The sequence below is a fragment of the Gadus macrocephalus genome, chromosome 17 (genome assembly GCF_031168955.1).
Source record: "Gadus macrocephalus chromosome 17, ASM3116895v1".
NCBI classification, from domain to species: domain Eukaryota; kingdom Metazoa; phylum Chordata; class Actinopteri; order Gadiformes; family Gadidae; genus Gadus; species Gadus macrocephalus.
The window spans coordinates 7,748,261-7,762,368 of NC_082398.1; the positions used below are offsets into that span (position 1 = coordinate 7,748,261).

At 44.6% G+C, this 14,108-nt stretch overlaps 3 protein-coding genes across 9 annotated transcripts in view; all 3 read right to left on the reverse strand.

Moving 5' to 3' along the window:
- LOC132475402 (tetratricopeptide repeat protein 39B) overlaps positions 1-582 on the reverse strand; it is a 10,867-nt gene extending 10,285 nt beyond the window's left edge. Inside the window, exon 1 of the mRNA XM_060076506.1 lies at positions 145-582. Within this exon, the coding sequence (XP_059932489.1) occupies positions 145-183 (39 nt within the window). The 5' untranslated portion in view covers positions 184-582. The remainder of the gene's footprint in view (positions 1-144) is intronic.
- Positions 583-1,114: 532 nt separating this feature from the next.
- LOC132475401 (mucin-2-like) lies at positions 1,115-9,289 on the reverse strand. Of its 7 annotated transcripts, none has more exons than XM_060076505.1 (11): positions 8,995-9,289; positions 8,468-8,585; positions 8,308-8,369; positions 8,066-8,201; positions 4,853-7,504; positions 4,546-4,646; positions 3,552-4,065; positions 3,288-3,455; positions 1,961-2,062; positions 1,441-1,684; positions 1,115-1,327 (listed from the first exon to the last, which is right to left on the reverse strand). In XM_060076505.1, exons 2-11 carry the CDS (start codon positions 8,549-8,551, stop codon positions 1,308-1,310), a joined length of 4,083 nt encoding a protein of 1,360 aa, XP_059932488.1. In that variant the 5' UTR covers positions 8,552-8,585; positions 8,995-9,289; the 3' UTR covers positions 1,115-1,307. The 7 variants fall into 7 exon arrangements, with proteins under 7 accessions (XP_059932488.1, XP_059932487.1, XP_059932484.1 ...); XM_060076504.1 differs by having other exon boundaries at positions 3,288-3,467; XM_060076501.1 differs by having other exon boundaries at positions 3,288-4,065; positions 8,468-8,553.
- Positions 9,290-9,801: 512 nt separating this feature from the next.
- Positions 9,802-12,154, reverse strand: wdr55 (WD repeat domain 55). The gene is made up of 4 exons (XM_060076508.1): positions 11,606-12,154; positions 11,168-11,274; positions 10,732-11,001; positions 9,802-10,366 (listed from the first exon to the last, which is right to left on the reverse strand). Exons 1-4 carry the CDS (start codon positions 12,119-12,121, stop codon positions 10,033-10,035), a joined length of 1,227 nt encoding a protein of 408 aa, XP_059932491.1. The 5' UTR covers positions 12,122-12,154; the 3' UTR covers positions 9,802-10,032.
- Between the last annotated feature and the right edge of the window lie 1,954 nt (positions 12,155-14,108).

Sequence of the window (14,108 nt, forward strand, 5' to 3'; positions counted from 1 at the left end):
AATTGAATAGATGATGGTTGCTATGGCTCCCGTGGTGTCTACGTGGTAACCCCTGGTGGTTAACCAGACAATATAAGAGAAGGTAGATATCTGGTTACTGTGTACAGAGAGGCTAGCGAGAAGTGGAGTGTGTGCGTGTCTCACCTCGTCCTCTCCAGCCGCTCCGTTGCCTACGTGTGCCATGGTGCAGCTATCAGAGTAGATCTTGATCGACTATAGCGGGGATATCAGTGACCCATAGTGAACACCACTTCCTCATCAATAACACAAGACGAGACGCTCGGCGCGCGCCCTCTACAGCCGGACAATGTGGCCTCACAGTTCCTCCCTCGGACGTTGACGTTCAACACACACTCACACCTTCCTTTCCAGCTTCCTCCTCTTTCACTCCGCCCCCTGAGAAAGCGAGGGATTCAGGATGTGCGTGTGCGTACTGCAGTATATGCCGTGTGGCGTCCTCCTGTCCTAAATTTCACTCAAATACTCACAGGGACAGGTAGAACGCGTGCGTGGAGTGACTGCGTGATTCAGTCTCGACAGTGTGTGCGTCTGGTTTGTGTGTAAACAGTGTGGCCGATCACGTGACCCAACTCTATTTATAGCTCCAGTAGATGGAAACATTTTACAGGCCACGTCACAGACCACCCTTGAAAAATCGTTAAATCATTGCGTTGACGACTGACCACCACACACACACACACACACACACACACACACACACACACACACACACACACACCTCCCTTTTACCCTTTTACTTGAATTAACGAATGGAACAGGACAATACTGAAATGATTCCCCATAACAAACCCAAGTTGAGTGAACTCAATGTTTACATCCTTGCTCTGGCCAAACTAGACCACCAGCACCATGTCTCTCCTAGCGAGGATGAGGTACCTCATTATACATCTATCAATACATCCATGTGTGCGGAAAAGCGCTCCTGACCTTCCCCAAACGGGCCACTAGAGGGCGACACAATGACGCTGCTGTTCATTATGGGCCAAAGCGAAACAATTCGATCCCCATAGAAACAAAAGAAACACATAAAAGTAGTTGACGAATACATTCTCAAATACGCGTGACACATGAACAAATAGAAAATACCAGGCAGTTTATCAAAACTGTTTTTATTTTGAAAGCAAGATGCTATGATACAGAACGGTACCAACCTTTTTCAAATAAACTAAAAGTATAAAGTATAAACGGACACACACTCAAACTATACATGAAAGCAAAAAACATGTTCATTCAGGAAATCTCCAACTGAAAGAACATTCAATCAGAGTTTGTACATTCCATATGGTTCAGGAAGCATCCATTGGACCTGCAAACACAGACACATACACGAGAGGTTAATGCACCTGTGTCTGTGCCACAAATACAGACAGCATAAAATACAAAGAAAAGCTATTGAGACAGACAGACATATTTTACAACCTTGTGTTTGAATGCTCTGCACCTCCTCTTCTCCTCTGCTCTCTCCATCCGCCCCTCTCTTCCTCCTCTCCTCCTCCAGCTTCCACCTCTGCTGCTCCTCCCTCTCCCTCTCCTGGAGGAGTGAGTGGAGGTAGGCCTGGCTCAGCACCTCCTCTCCCTCCCCCAGCAGGAAGGAGTTCTTAAAGCGACAGTACAACATGGACGCCTTGTCCATCACAGCCTGGCACGCTCTGTAATAGCGCATCTACAACACATGGAAATATATGTCAATATATATACAAATATATCAAGATCCTCTTCTCCACCCTCCAAGAACTGGCAATCTCAGGCTCTGCACTGTCCGTGTTGCCATCCTACATTAATTTTGGAATGAATCTATGCCCACCACATATATATATATATATATATATATATATATATATATATATATATATATATATACACACACACACACACACAAAAATCGACACATGATATGCAAAATAAATAGAAAGATTTGTGTATTTCTGTGTGCTTGTACCTTCCGCAGTGTAGACACAAGCTCACTGTGCTTCTGAACGTGACGAGACGTCACATAGAGCATGCTGAGCTGGTCCAACGCAGACACACACCTGGACACATCCTGCACACACATGCATTGTAAAATAAATACAGTTACTATATACACAGCCAGACAGACACCTAGGGATAACCTGCAGAAGAAAAGAAAAACAGAGACACATCTCTTCAAGGTAGAATTAATACATTAAAATGAACGTATTGCCCCGTCTCTATTTCCTTTTCTTTGTGCTACCGCCCTGCCCCCCTCGAAAATTATTTCAAAGTCATTCACTCCATGATTTCCAGTTTTATTTGGGATGGGAGACGGCCTGGTGTTCATTTGACTACACTGGAACGACCCAAACTGCTGGGGGGTTTGGCAGTACCAAACTTTGAACTTTACTAGTGGACTTTTCAGATCAGAGCACTCAGCACATGGGTTGACCCACAGTCTACCACTGAATGGAAATTGATTGAAGCTGCTAAGATATTTCCACACAAACTGCAAGAAATCCTATTCTCTAGCGTAACAAACAAAATAATTAAAAATAATTTTGGGCCCATCATTGCAAACTCTATACAGGTGTGTGGATGCAAGCAGAACGTTGGATGGGCGCCCCATCAAAATTCTGTCAGAATACACCCCTATGGCTAAGTCCGAGGTTATTATGCGGTTACAAGCCATTTCATCAACCATCTTGGTCATCTCTTGGAGTGAATACATTAGGTGACATATATAACGCTCAAGATCTTTGCTCCATACAAGACTTAAGAACACGCTTTTCTCTCCCTGCTTCCTCTTATTTTGTTTACTTTCAGCTAAGATCTGCCTTAAAAACGTATGGAGTTCCCTGGAATTCTCCTCTCCCCTCACATCCTTTGTTACGATGGATTGCACCATTACATAATCATTCTGGATCCATAGCCTGTTCAACATTGTCAATCTTGAACATACAACTGCCCGACTTAATAAGGCACGACCAGTGGCTGTTCAAGCTTGGTACTCTTTCTCATCCAAGATAATCTCTTGGGCTAGGGACGACAACAACAACTAGGCAATCTTTGTTGTGATTTACCTGCTGAACTTGTTTTTGTTGCTTTATGCATTGTCTTACCAACCTGATATTTTTTCTTCTTTTCTACTTTTCTTAATTTAACATATGACTTTTGATATGTCTGTAACCCCCCCCCCCCCCTCCATTTGAAAAACAATAAAAATGTTGATCACAAAAAAAAGAAAAACGGAGACAGACGGACAGAGAGAGACGAAGAAGCTGACTGACAAAGGGACACACAGACAGACTTACAGGGCTGTCTGACTTGAGGGCGATGCGCAGGTCGCCATGGATACGGTGCAGCGTGGAGTCCAGCAGCGTTCCTCTGGTCTCCCCGACACTCTGCTGCTCAACTCCATCACCCAGCATGCCTTGCAGCTCAGCTCCGCCCTCCTCCATCCTCTCCTCCTCCTCCTTCTCCTCCTCCTTCTCCTCCTCCTTCTCCTCTGGGAGGGTAGTTCTCCTCTTCCTCTGTGGTGGCTTCACCTCCTCCATCCTCTCCTCCTCCTCCTTCACCTCTGGGCGGGTAGTTCTCCTCTTCCTCTGTGGTGGCTTCACCTCCTCCATCCTCTCCTTCTCCTCCTCTGGGCGGGTAGTTCTCCTCTTCCTCTGTGGTGGCTTCACCTCCTCCATCCTCTCTTCCTCCTCCTCCTCCTCCACCCCTGCGCCTCTCTTGCTCCTCCTCCGGTCTTCCTGTGGTTCAGACTCCTGCTTCGCCGCTGGGCTCCTCCCTCTCCCGCCTCCTCCCCTCCCTCGTCCTCTTCCTCTCCTTCCTCCTCTTCTCCCTCCTCTACTCCCTCTGGTGCCCTGGCTCCCGTCCTTCTCCTCTTTCCTCCCCTCCTCCTCCTCCTCCCTCGTCTCCTTCCTCCCCGCCTCCTCCTTCCTCAGCTCCTCGTGAGTGAGTGTCCGGTCTCCGCCGGTGGTGGAGCGCCTCCGTCCTCTGCCGCGTGCTGATTGGCTCGGTGCCGCGGTGGCCGTCTTGCTGCGGAGCCTCTCCACCTTTCTCACCCGCTGACCCAGACGGCTCCACCTGGAGGAAAACCAGGTGACCTTATCGTGACATCACCATCGTGTGCACGTCACAGGGATCCATAGAGTCCCAGAGAAAGTATCGAGTCTTTGTCTATGGATGTGATGCCGTGCCGATATATACATTATACACAATGTATAGGAATGGGCCCCGAATACATAGGGACGCTCCTACACGTCTTAATACATTTCAAGCATTTAATATTCACTAGAATAATATTCATCCCATGTATGAATCTGAATCTGAGCGGGCGGAGACCACAGCTGGAGAATTGGGACTTATCAACTAGTCCATGTCTATGGATGTAATGTAGTAGAGTATAGAGTCCATGTCTATGGATGTACAGTAGTAGAGTATAGAGTCCATGTCTATGGATGTACAGTAGTAGAGTATAGAGTCCATGTCTATGGATGTAATGTAGTAGAGTATAGAGTCCATGTCTATGGATGTAATGTACAGTAGTAGAATATAGAGTCTCACGTGGTTTCCTTCCTCCTGCCTCCTCTTCCTCTCCTGGTGGTGATCAGACCCCGCAGAGAACGCAGCACATTCTCTCTCCTGACAGCCAGACGCTGCTGCCGCTACACACACACACACACACACACACACACACACACACACACACACACACACACACACACACACACACACACACACACACACACACACACACACACACACACACACACACACACACACACACTTTACACAGTCCCTGTGAGGCAACAAGGGCCCAAAGGAAGGAGACAAGGCAAGAAGACTGGAAGACATCGAGAGGTGAACTCACCTGCTGGTCCTCTTCAACGGTGGACTTCTCCTTTGCCTCGGTCGGCTCAACGCTCCCATCCTCCTTCTTTCCTTCCGTGTTCTCTCCTTCCTCCTGTTCCACCTCTCCCCTCCTCTTCCTCGTGTGAGTAGTACCGTGACTACTAGAACCACTAGGTCCATCGGACTGGGGAGCTGAAGTGGTGGAACTGCGTGTGCGTCGGACTTGGGGTTCAGCAGCGCCTTCAGATGGAGCTGACGGCGTGGTGGTCTCTCTAGGTGTGGGGGCTGTCGTGGTTTGAGGATGAGTAGCGTCTTCAGTGACGGATGGAGCCGACGGCGTGGTGGTCTCTCTAGGTGTGGGGGGTGTCATGGTTTGAGGTGGAGGCGTTTGGTCTGCAGTCTGATCAGCGGTTGGACCAGCACCAGGTATGGAACTGCTTGCCAGTTCAGCTGGGGTGACTTTGGTAGCTGTGATGGCATCAGTTAATGGAGCAGAGCTCCTTTTAGCTTTCGCTTGGATTGATTGGCTGGCATTACTTGTAGTCTTATCGGTTAAAGGAGTCGAGCTTCTTGTAGCTTTAGCTGTGGTTGGAAGGCTAGCGCTAGCTGTTGTTCTATCGGTTAATGGAGTAGAACTCCTTGTAGCTTTAGCTAGGCTTGATTTGTTAGCGTTAGCTATTGGGGCACCGGTCAACAAACTAGAGCTCCTTGTGGCTTTAGCTGTGGTTGGTTGGCTAGCGTTAGCTGTGGTACTATCGGTTAATGGAGCAGAGCTCCTTGTAGCTTTAGCTAGGCTTGGTTGGCTTGCACTAGCTGGGGTCGCATCGGTTAACAGAGTAGTGCTCCTCGTAGCTTTAGCTAGGCTTGGTTTGCTAGCATTAGCTGTGATATCATCAGTTAACAGAGCAGAGCTTCTTGTAGCTTCAGCTGGGCATGGTTGGCTAGTGTTAGCCGTGGTAGCATCGGTCAAAAGAGCAGTGCTTATTGTAGCTTTAGCTTGGCTTGGTTGGCTAGCATTGGCTGTGATAGAATCAGTTAAAGGAGTAGAGCTTCTAGTGACTTTAGATGGGCTTGGTTTGCTAGTGATATCTTCAGTTAACGGACTAGAGCTTCTTGTAGCTTTAGCTCGGCTTGGTTGGCTAGCATTAGCTGTGATAGCATCAGGTAGAGGAGTAGAGCTCCTTGTAGCTTTAGCTCGGCTTGGTTGGCTATCATTAGCTGGGATAGCATCAGTTAAAAGAGTAGAGCTCATTTTCACTTTAGCTATGCTTGGCTGGCTAGCGATCACAATGGTACTATCAGTTAATAGAGCAGAGCTCCTTGTAGCTTTAGATAGGCTTGGTTGGCTAGCATTCGATTTGTTAACAATGGTTAAAGGAGAAGTGCTTCTTGAAGATTTAGCTAGGCTTGGTTGGATCGCATTGGCTGTGGTAGCATCAGTTGAAGGAGTAGAGCTTCTTGTAGCTTTAGCTAGGCTTGGTTGGATAGCATTGGCTGTGGTAGCAGCATCAGTTGAAGGAGTAGAGCTTCTTGTAGCTTTAGCTAGGCTTGGTTGGATAGCATTGGCTGTGGTAGCATCAGTTGAAGGAGTAGAGCTTCTTGTAGCTTTAGCTAGGCTTGGTTGGATAGCATTGGCTGTGGTAGCATCAGTTGAAGGAGTAGAGCTTCTTGTAGCTTTAGCTAGGCTTGGTTGGATAGCATTGGCTGTGGTAGCATCAGTTGACGGAGTAGAGCTTCTTGTAGCTTTAGCTAGGCTTGGTTGGCCAGCATTAGTTGTGGAAGCATCGATCAATGGAGCTGAGCTCCTTGTAACTTTAGCTGGGCTTGATTGGCATTTAGCATTGCTGACATTAGGTAAATGAATAGAGATGGTAGCAGGTTTCGCTGGCGTTGCTTTGGTGGTGTTATCATCAACAGAAGCATTAGTTAATTGAGCAGAGCTCCTAGTGACTTTAGATGGACTTGATTTACTAGAGATAGCTTCGGTTAACGGAGTCGAGCTCCTCGTATTTTTTGCTAGGCTTGGTTGACTGATGTTAGCCGTGGTAGCATCAGTTAAGGGGGCAGAGCTCCTTGTAGCCTTAGCTTGGCTTGGTTTGCTAATACTGGCTGTGGTAGCCTTGGTTACAGGAGTAGTGCTCCTTGTAGCTTTAGCTGAGCTTAATTGGCTAGTTTCAGCTGTGGTAGCATTTGTTAAAGGAGGAGAGTTTAGAGGGAATTTAGCTGGGCTTGGAATGCTAGTTTCAGCAGTGGTTGCTTCAGCTAGGGCCGCAGAAATGCCAGAAGGTTTGGCTGGCAAGACTTTAATGGCCTTATGCTCTGTTTGAGGGCTACTAGCGTTTTTCAAACTGCGCGTGCGTCGGACTTTCGGTTGAATAACCTCTTCAGTGACAGATGTAGCCGTCGGTGAGGTTGTCTCTCTTGGTGTGGGGGCTTTCGTGGTTTTCGATTTTGGTGTTGCAACAACTGTTTTACCAGCACCAGGTATGGAGCTGCTAGCAGGTTCAGCTGACGTGGGTTTCGTAGTTTCAGCAGGAGTGTCAACAGAAGCAGACCCACTAGCAGGTTCAGCTGGGCTTCGTTTTGGACGCCTGCCCCCCCGATTAGGGCTTTTCTGTGGAGCAGGATCCTTCCCCGTTGGAGCTTTAGGAGAACTTGTCTTAGCTGGCGACTGAGGAGAGAGGAAGAAGCAGACAGACGGTAAGACAGGGCGACAGAAACACATGGAGACAGACATAAAGAGATATGGACAAGAAGACAGACGCACAGAAAGACGGACAGAGATACAGAGAGATGTACAGCGACAGAGAGACAGACGTACAGAGAGACAGAGACGTAGAGAAATAGACATACAGAGAGACAGACTTACAAAGAGACAGACATACAGAGACAAACGTACAGAGAGATAGACACAGCGAGACAGACGTCTAGTCATAGTTGCATTATTTCTTTGTTTGCCATGCCAATATAGCTCTCCTCAGTTGAAAAAAATGATGGGGCGATAGACAGAGTGAAATGGAAAGACTGAGAGAGAAGGAGTGAAACAGAGAGTGAAACAGTGTGAGTGAAACAGAGACAGAAAGATTGTAACAGACAGAAAGAAAGAGACAGAGACAGCGACAGAGAGAGACAGAGACAGAGAGAGAGAGAAAAAAGTGAGTTGGAAACGACAGATTGAGACAGACAGTGAGAGACAGAGACAGATAAAGATAGGGAGAGAGTGAGACGGTACCTTTTGTTTACTTTCAACACCTGGTGTGTTCTGGATCTCCCACATGCCTTCTGTGAATCCTCTGATCCGCACCCCTTTGCCATACTTGGCTTGATTTCCCGCATAAGGTACCACTTTGTCCCGCAGAACCAGACCACTGGATCAGCGAGGGAGAGTTTTCAAAAACACTTTATTTTATAAAAACATGCCAGATGGTGAGAGACAAAATCTTTAATTTGCAGTATCACCTCATTTAAACTCACATTTGGTGGGTCCCGAAGAAGAACACACCAATCATTTTCTTGGTTACATCGTTACTGCAGACCTGCATACACAAACGGTAGTCAAGTAAGTAAGTAAGTAAGTAAGTAAGTAAGTAAGTAAGTAAGTAAGTAAGTAAGTAAGTAAGTTTGTGTGTCTTACCCGAGCAGGCCAATGGGGGAAGCCCCTCATCTTGGCGAAGACAAGGTCTCCCAGTTTGTATCTGGTCGATGCTCCTCCGGCCATGGCTGCTGTCAGGTTCAGAACGTCAACAGCCTGGCTTTAGCCCATACCAACGTTACACTTTTTATGATTTATAGTCAGAAAACCATACAATGGACATGGATACAATTTAAAGGATGGTTTGGAACCGTTAGTAGCGTTACACTGGTATGTAACATACTAACATAATAACATTTATTCCTCTTAATATAATGTTCATGAGTTATGTATTAATTTAGCTAGGCACAGCTGTCCTGATCCATTCATAACGGCTAGCGTTACCGTATGCGTGTCTGTGTGGTGGGTTTCACTATTACCACTACTTTCGTGTAGCTCATTGTTGACATACAAACCCCCACACACACACTAAGGACACGACCGGAACTCTGTTGAATATTAAGAAATATGAATTTATAAGATTGCGTATTATCAGGATAAAAAAGCCTAAATGCACACTTATAAATTACCTGAATTTCAGAGAACACTCCCTTTAAAATCCTAAAATAAACACGCCGTGGGACTCTTATTCCATCAGTGATGCTAAATAGCTAATACAGTGCGCCGCCATATTGCATTAGATCGTCACGTGACAACAGAATGGCGGGTACGGGATGCTGTGTTCAAGGCGGATGGGAGTAATTATTTTCAGGTCCCAGTCTTTGGATTACGCATCGTTTGTTGATTTAAATCATAATTTTTAATGTCATGTGTTTGACCGTTTATTGTGCAATTGTTCAGTTAAAGGCTGTAGAGAAAACAATGAGAAAGTACATGTCTCGTACGTGCCGTCACGCTCCCTGCGACTGGCATGGACAAGACCGACAATCTCCCCATCAGCATAGCAGAAACTCTCCACATGCCCCGATTTACAATGGTTTTCACCTATTTCGATGCTTTTATCCACCCCTTGGAAAAAACCTAACATTATCAAACTTCTTCACGAAAATATTTTCGTTTTCTTTGCATGAAAATTCATCATTTAAATCCATAAACAACATGTGTGTAATCCGGGGCATATAAAGAATGGGACCAGAAAATAATTACTTTTCCTCCATTGAAACCCATTCATACTTTTCATGAATGGGTTTCATGAAAAGTATGGGCTCTACCAGAAGGGGCGTGACTTCGCCACTCTAGAACCTCCTAATACAAATTACGTTAACCTTGTAGGTTGCAGCCAAAGTAAAAGAATCCCAAAAATATAAAAGTGAACCCTGTGTATTTTCCGTCTACATATTTTGATACCGGCACAACCATTTGCATACAAAGTCATATTTCACATCTCAAATCCTCCTTTATTCAGAAACAAATGTATTGAAACCATTTCATGTATTTTTTTTTCAAACACATGTGGCTCTGTTGCTGTAGTATACAGCAAGGTACAATCAGCTTTGTACAATCCAACAACGGCACAGACCTTTGTGATGTCCCTTAGAGACCTTGAGGTCCGGAACCTTCCAAGAGAAGGGCCGTTGCTATGGCAAAGTTCTCCAGGATCCTAAACCTTAATCACTGCCACTATCACTATCATCCTCCTGCTCGTCTTCCCCCTCCACCTCTTCCATCTTCTCTGGTTCTTCCACCAGTCCATTGAAAAAGTCATTCCCGCCCAGCGCTTTGTTACTGAGTGACGCAAGGCGCCCGTCTCTCTTCTTGCGCTTGCGGTAGTCGTTCACCATCATGGCAGGGAGCTTGGAGATGTCCCAGAACTTGATGAGCTGGTCGTGGGCGCAGCTTGCCAGGAAGTGGACGTCTCTGGACTTGGCGATCTGTTCTATGGGCTCTCCGACATGCTGACCGAGACAGCCGATGACGCGGTTAGGCATCACGTTGATGGCCCTGAGGACCACAGACATCACGAGATATTAGGCTAGTATACAATTAGGCAAGGCAACTTTATTCATATAGCACTTTTCATACACTAGACAGACTCCGTGTATCTGCTGCTTCACATAGAAACATTGTCATGCAATAAAATGAAATAATAAAAATAGAATAGATAAGTTAAAAGTAATAAAATAATATAGATAGATACGTAAAATAAAATAAAGGCAAAGTAAAAAAATAATGTATTATAGAGGGTGCAATGTTTTCAATATTTAGCAGAAAGCTAAAGCTTTATTAATCTTTTATGGGACCATGTTTTGATTCCTAGCAAGCACAACACTGAATGTGAACGTTTGGTGTGTGGACTGACTACCGACCGTATGTAGCCGTCCATGGAGGCCGTGCACATGATGCTGTCCGTCACGGGCACGATGCAGTCCACCGACTCGGCCTTCACGGCGAAGCGGTCGCTGGTGGCGCCGAAGCCGTTCCAGTTGAAGATGTAGATGGTTCCCTCGCTGGAGCCACATACCACCTTCCTCCCCCTTTTCATCACCGCAACAGAGGTCAAGTCCCCGCTCTGAAACTCTGAAAGCAGCTCGAAGCGCCGCCTTTTGAGATTGAACACGCCCATGGTGCCGTCGCCGCTGTTCAAACAGACACCAGATTAACCGTGGATAAGAATTAGCTTCAGACCAGGATCAAGATCTTACCAAGTCTTATTTTAATAACAATAAGTAGCATAACCGGGAGGCAAGTATAATGATGCAGCAGTAGCTAGCTAGGCTGGCATTGAGTGTATTTATGGAGTACCTGGCAGTAAGTAGGATTTTCTTTGCCTGGTCCACAGCTAAACTGCTGATGTAGTCTTCATGGTGTTTCATGTCCATAAATGCAGAGCCCTTTCTAAGGTCCCACGCCTGCAACAGTAAAACATCAAGTCTAGAATTAAAACATGTGAATCTTATAAACACAGGTATGACTGCTAAAGCTCAGTTAAACAATGCATTGAAAGGTTGGGTACGGTATTGTGTTATATAGTTAGAGATAATGTTGTGTAGGGATGAGGCTATATAGTTAAGAGTTCAATTATGCATTAAGTTATGTCTAGGGTCAGGTATGTTGTGGTTGTATTCTAGGGGCTAGGATGGGCTAAGTATTATTATTATTATATGGTCAGGATTAGGTTATAGGGGGGGGGGGGGGGGGGGGGGGGGTGTAGTATATAAGGGCTATAGGTGTATACGGTACCTTTACAGTACCTCCATCGTCCCCGGTAGCCAGGATGTTTTCATCAACGACCAGTAGCGTGTTGATGGGTGCACTGTGCGCTTTCTGGATGCGCGTCACCAACTTGCCCACTTCTACGTCCATCATGTGCACGCACTTGTCTTTAGAGACGCTGAACAGCTTCTCACCGTCACCGGAGAAGGCTATCTCTCGGCATGACTTCAGGTGGTGACCAGAGGACCACAGCTCCTTGTTCTCACCCTCCGTGCAAGAATAGGAATAGGCGTAAATGTCCCCGTCGAGATCCCCAAAGGCCAGGATATCTCTGCTGGGGTGAAACGCCAATGTGTTCGAGATCGCCTCAAGTTTAATGTCCTCCGGAGTTTCCCGAATTCTTGGTTCATGCGTTTCGTCTTCGTCATCGTCATCGTCATCTTCGTCTGTGTTAACTTTAGTATTGTCTGAAGTATTTTCTGTGGTATGTGTACAATGTACGGCTGAATTCGAGATTTCAACGTGCTCTAAGGGAGCCGCCATGATGTTGTTCTGCCTCTTCTTCGAGGAGCTTTATTGTAATGCAGTTTGGTATATAGCGCCCTCTATGGACTCATGTCAGCTAGTTATACATAAGTGATTTCATTGCTTTACTTCTACTGTGAATGCTCTGGCTGAGCTACAGGGTGTTTCTGTCGAGATGTCAGTTATTCAATAAAATCGACAATTAACTGTACAATGTCGTAATATGACTAAACTAGATGATCAATGTATCTCAAAATAGTTAGAGTTACATGGTTTAATGTTAATGTCACAATATGTTAACTATCAATCTATAATAATATTGCAATATGTTCACTAGACCCTCTGTGTCTTGAGACCCATTGTATGAGAGATCTCCGTCCAGAGAGAGGCACGTGGATTGAGAGACCATCTCCATCATGGCTTTTCAACTTGTGGTACGCGTACCAGTCTTGGTAGTGTGGGTATTGCATGGTGATATTAGGATTATATTGTTGAAATAGGCAAAAGAGTAATAGAAACAAAATGATTCCTTTTATAATTGAAAAAAACAATAATAAATATTGTTAAAATAGTAAACACAGCATTCTACTTATTATTAAAATAAGCCTTGTGCATTCCATCTCCATCCATTCTCAATTTAATCTTAATTAAATGGTCCAACAGTCTCACATGGTGGACTCTCAGCCAAAAAAAAAAGACGAAATAGACGTCACTTGTTTGTTTAAAGATGGCGATGGTACCCTAAAGCCTTATATACTATACTAATAGAACAATATGTTAACGATACTATATCACTTTATAGTAATATTATAGCGCAAGTCACTAACAATAAAGGGTTAGGGGTTATATTCCCAGTGTAGCGTAGTAGGTAGAGGAAAGCACTAAATACACACACATACATATATGCTGCTATGTCTTTTATTTTTGTAATTGTGTGCGTGTGTAATGCTGACCAGTTCTCTCTTGTAATAGAGGTGGTTAGCCTCAAAGAGACGCCATGATGTTATAGCCCTGTAGATAACATCATGCTTTCTCATTCCTCAACCAGAAGGCCCTATGTTGCGAAAGAATCAAGAAAAACACCAAAGTCACCCATATCAGTTATAGTTATATTGCAATATGTACACTAGTCCATATCACTTTATAGTAATATTGTGATATGTTATCTATTCTAGACCATATCAGTTTATAAATATATATTTTTGTTTAACAAAGCCAAATTAGTTTATAGTAATATAACAATATGTTAACTAGACCATATCAGTTTATAGTTATATTATAATAGGTTAACTAGATCATATCATAGTCAATTACCATTAGTTAACTAAACCAAATTAGTTGAGAGTAATATTATAATATGTTAACTAGACCATTATATAATTGCACAGGTTGTGGTTCAATCTTAATTTCTGTCTATCAATTTAAAAGAGGAATCAAAGGGGTGGACCAACGCACTTGTGGTTCATACCGCTGACGACTGTTGGACCATTTCATTCAGAGAACCCACACCAAATATCAGCTGGAATTTTACTTATGGTTTTACTTATTTCAACTAGAATTTAAAAGTTCACATATATGGAGTCAGTGATTAATAAATACAGAATAGTCAAGAATGGATTTCTTTACTTCTGATATAAAAAAATTAAATTGTGTGTCTGCATCAGAATTCATATATGTAAATTCACTATTGGTTTATTTCTAGAAAACACATTTGAATCTTGTTCTGCATATTTGTAATTGAGATTAGTCTGATTCAAATAATTGCTTGAAGTTAGTTGAAAATCCACTAATCAGGTTCACTGTTTTCCTGCTCTGCAGATCTGCAGCCTGTGATGATGTCATCAGTGACTGGTGGCTGTCCATTGGCTCTTGTCATTCTGCTTCTCGTGTCCATGTATCCTACAGCCACTGAGGTGGTAAACGAAGTCGAAGAATATAAAGAATTCTTCCTATAGGAGCAACCCAACCAGATATACCAGGAGTGTTGCTTATAGGGAAAAATCGG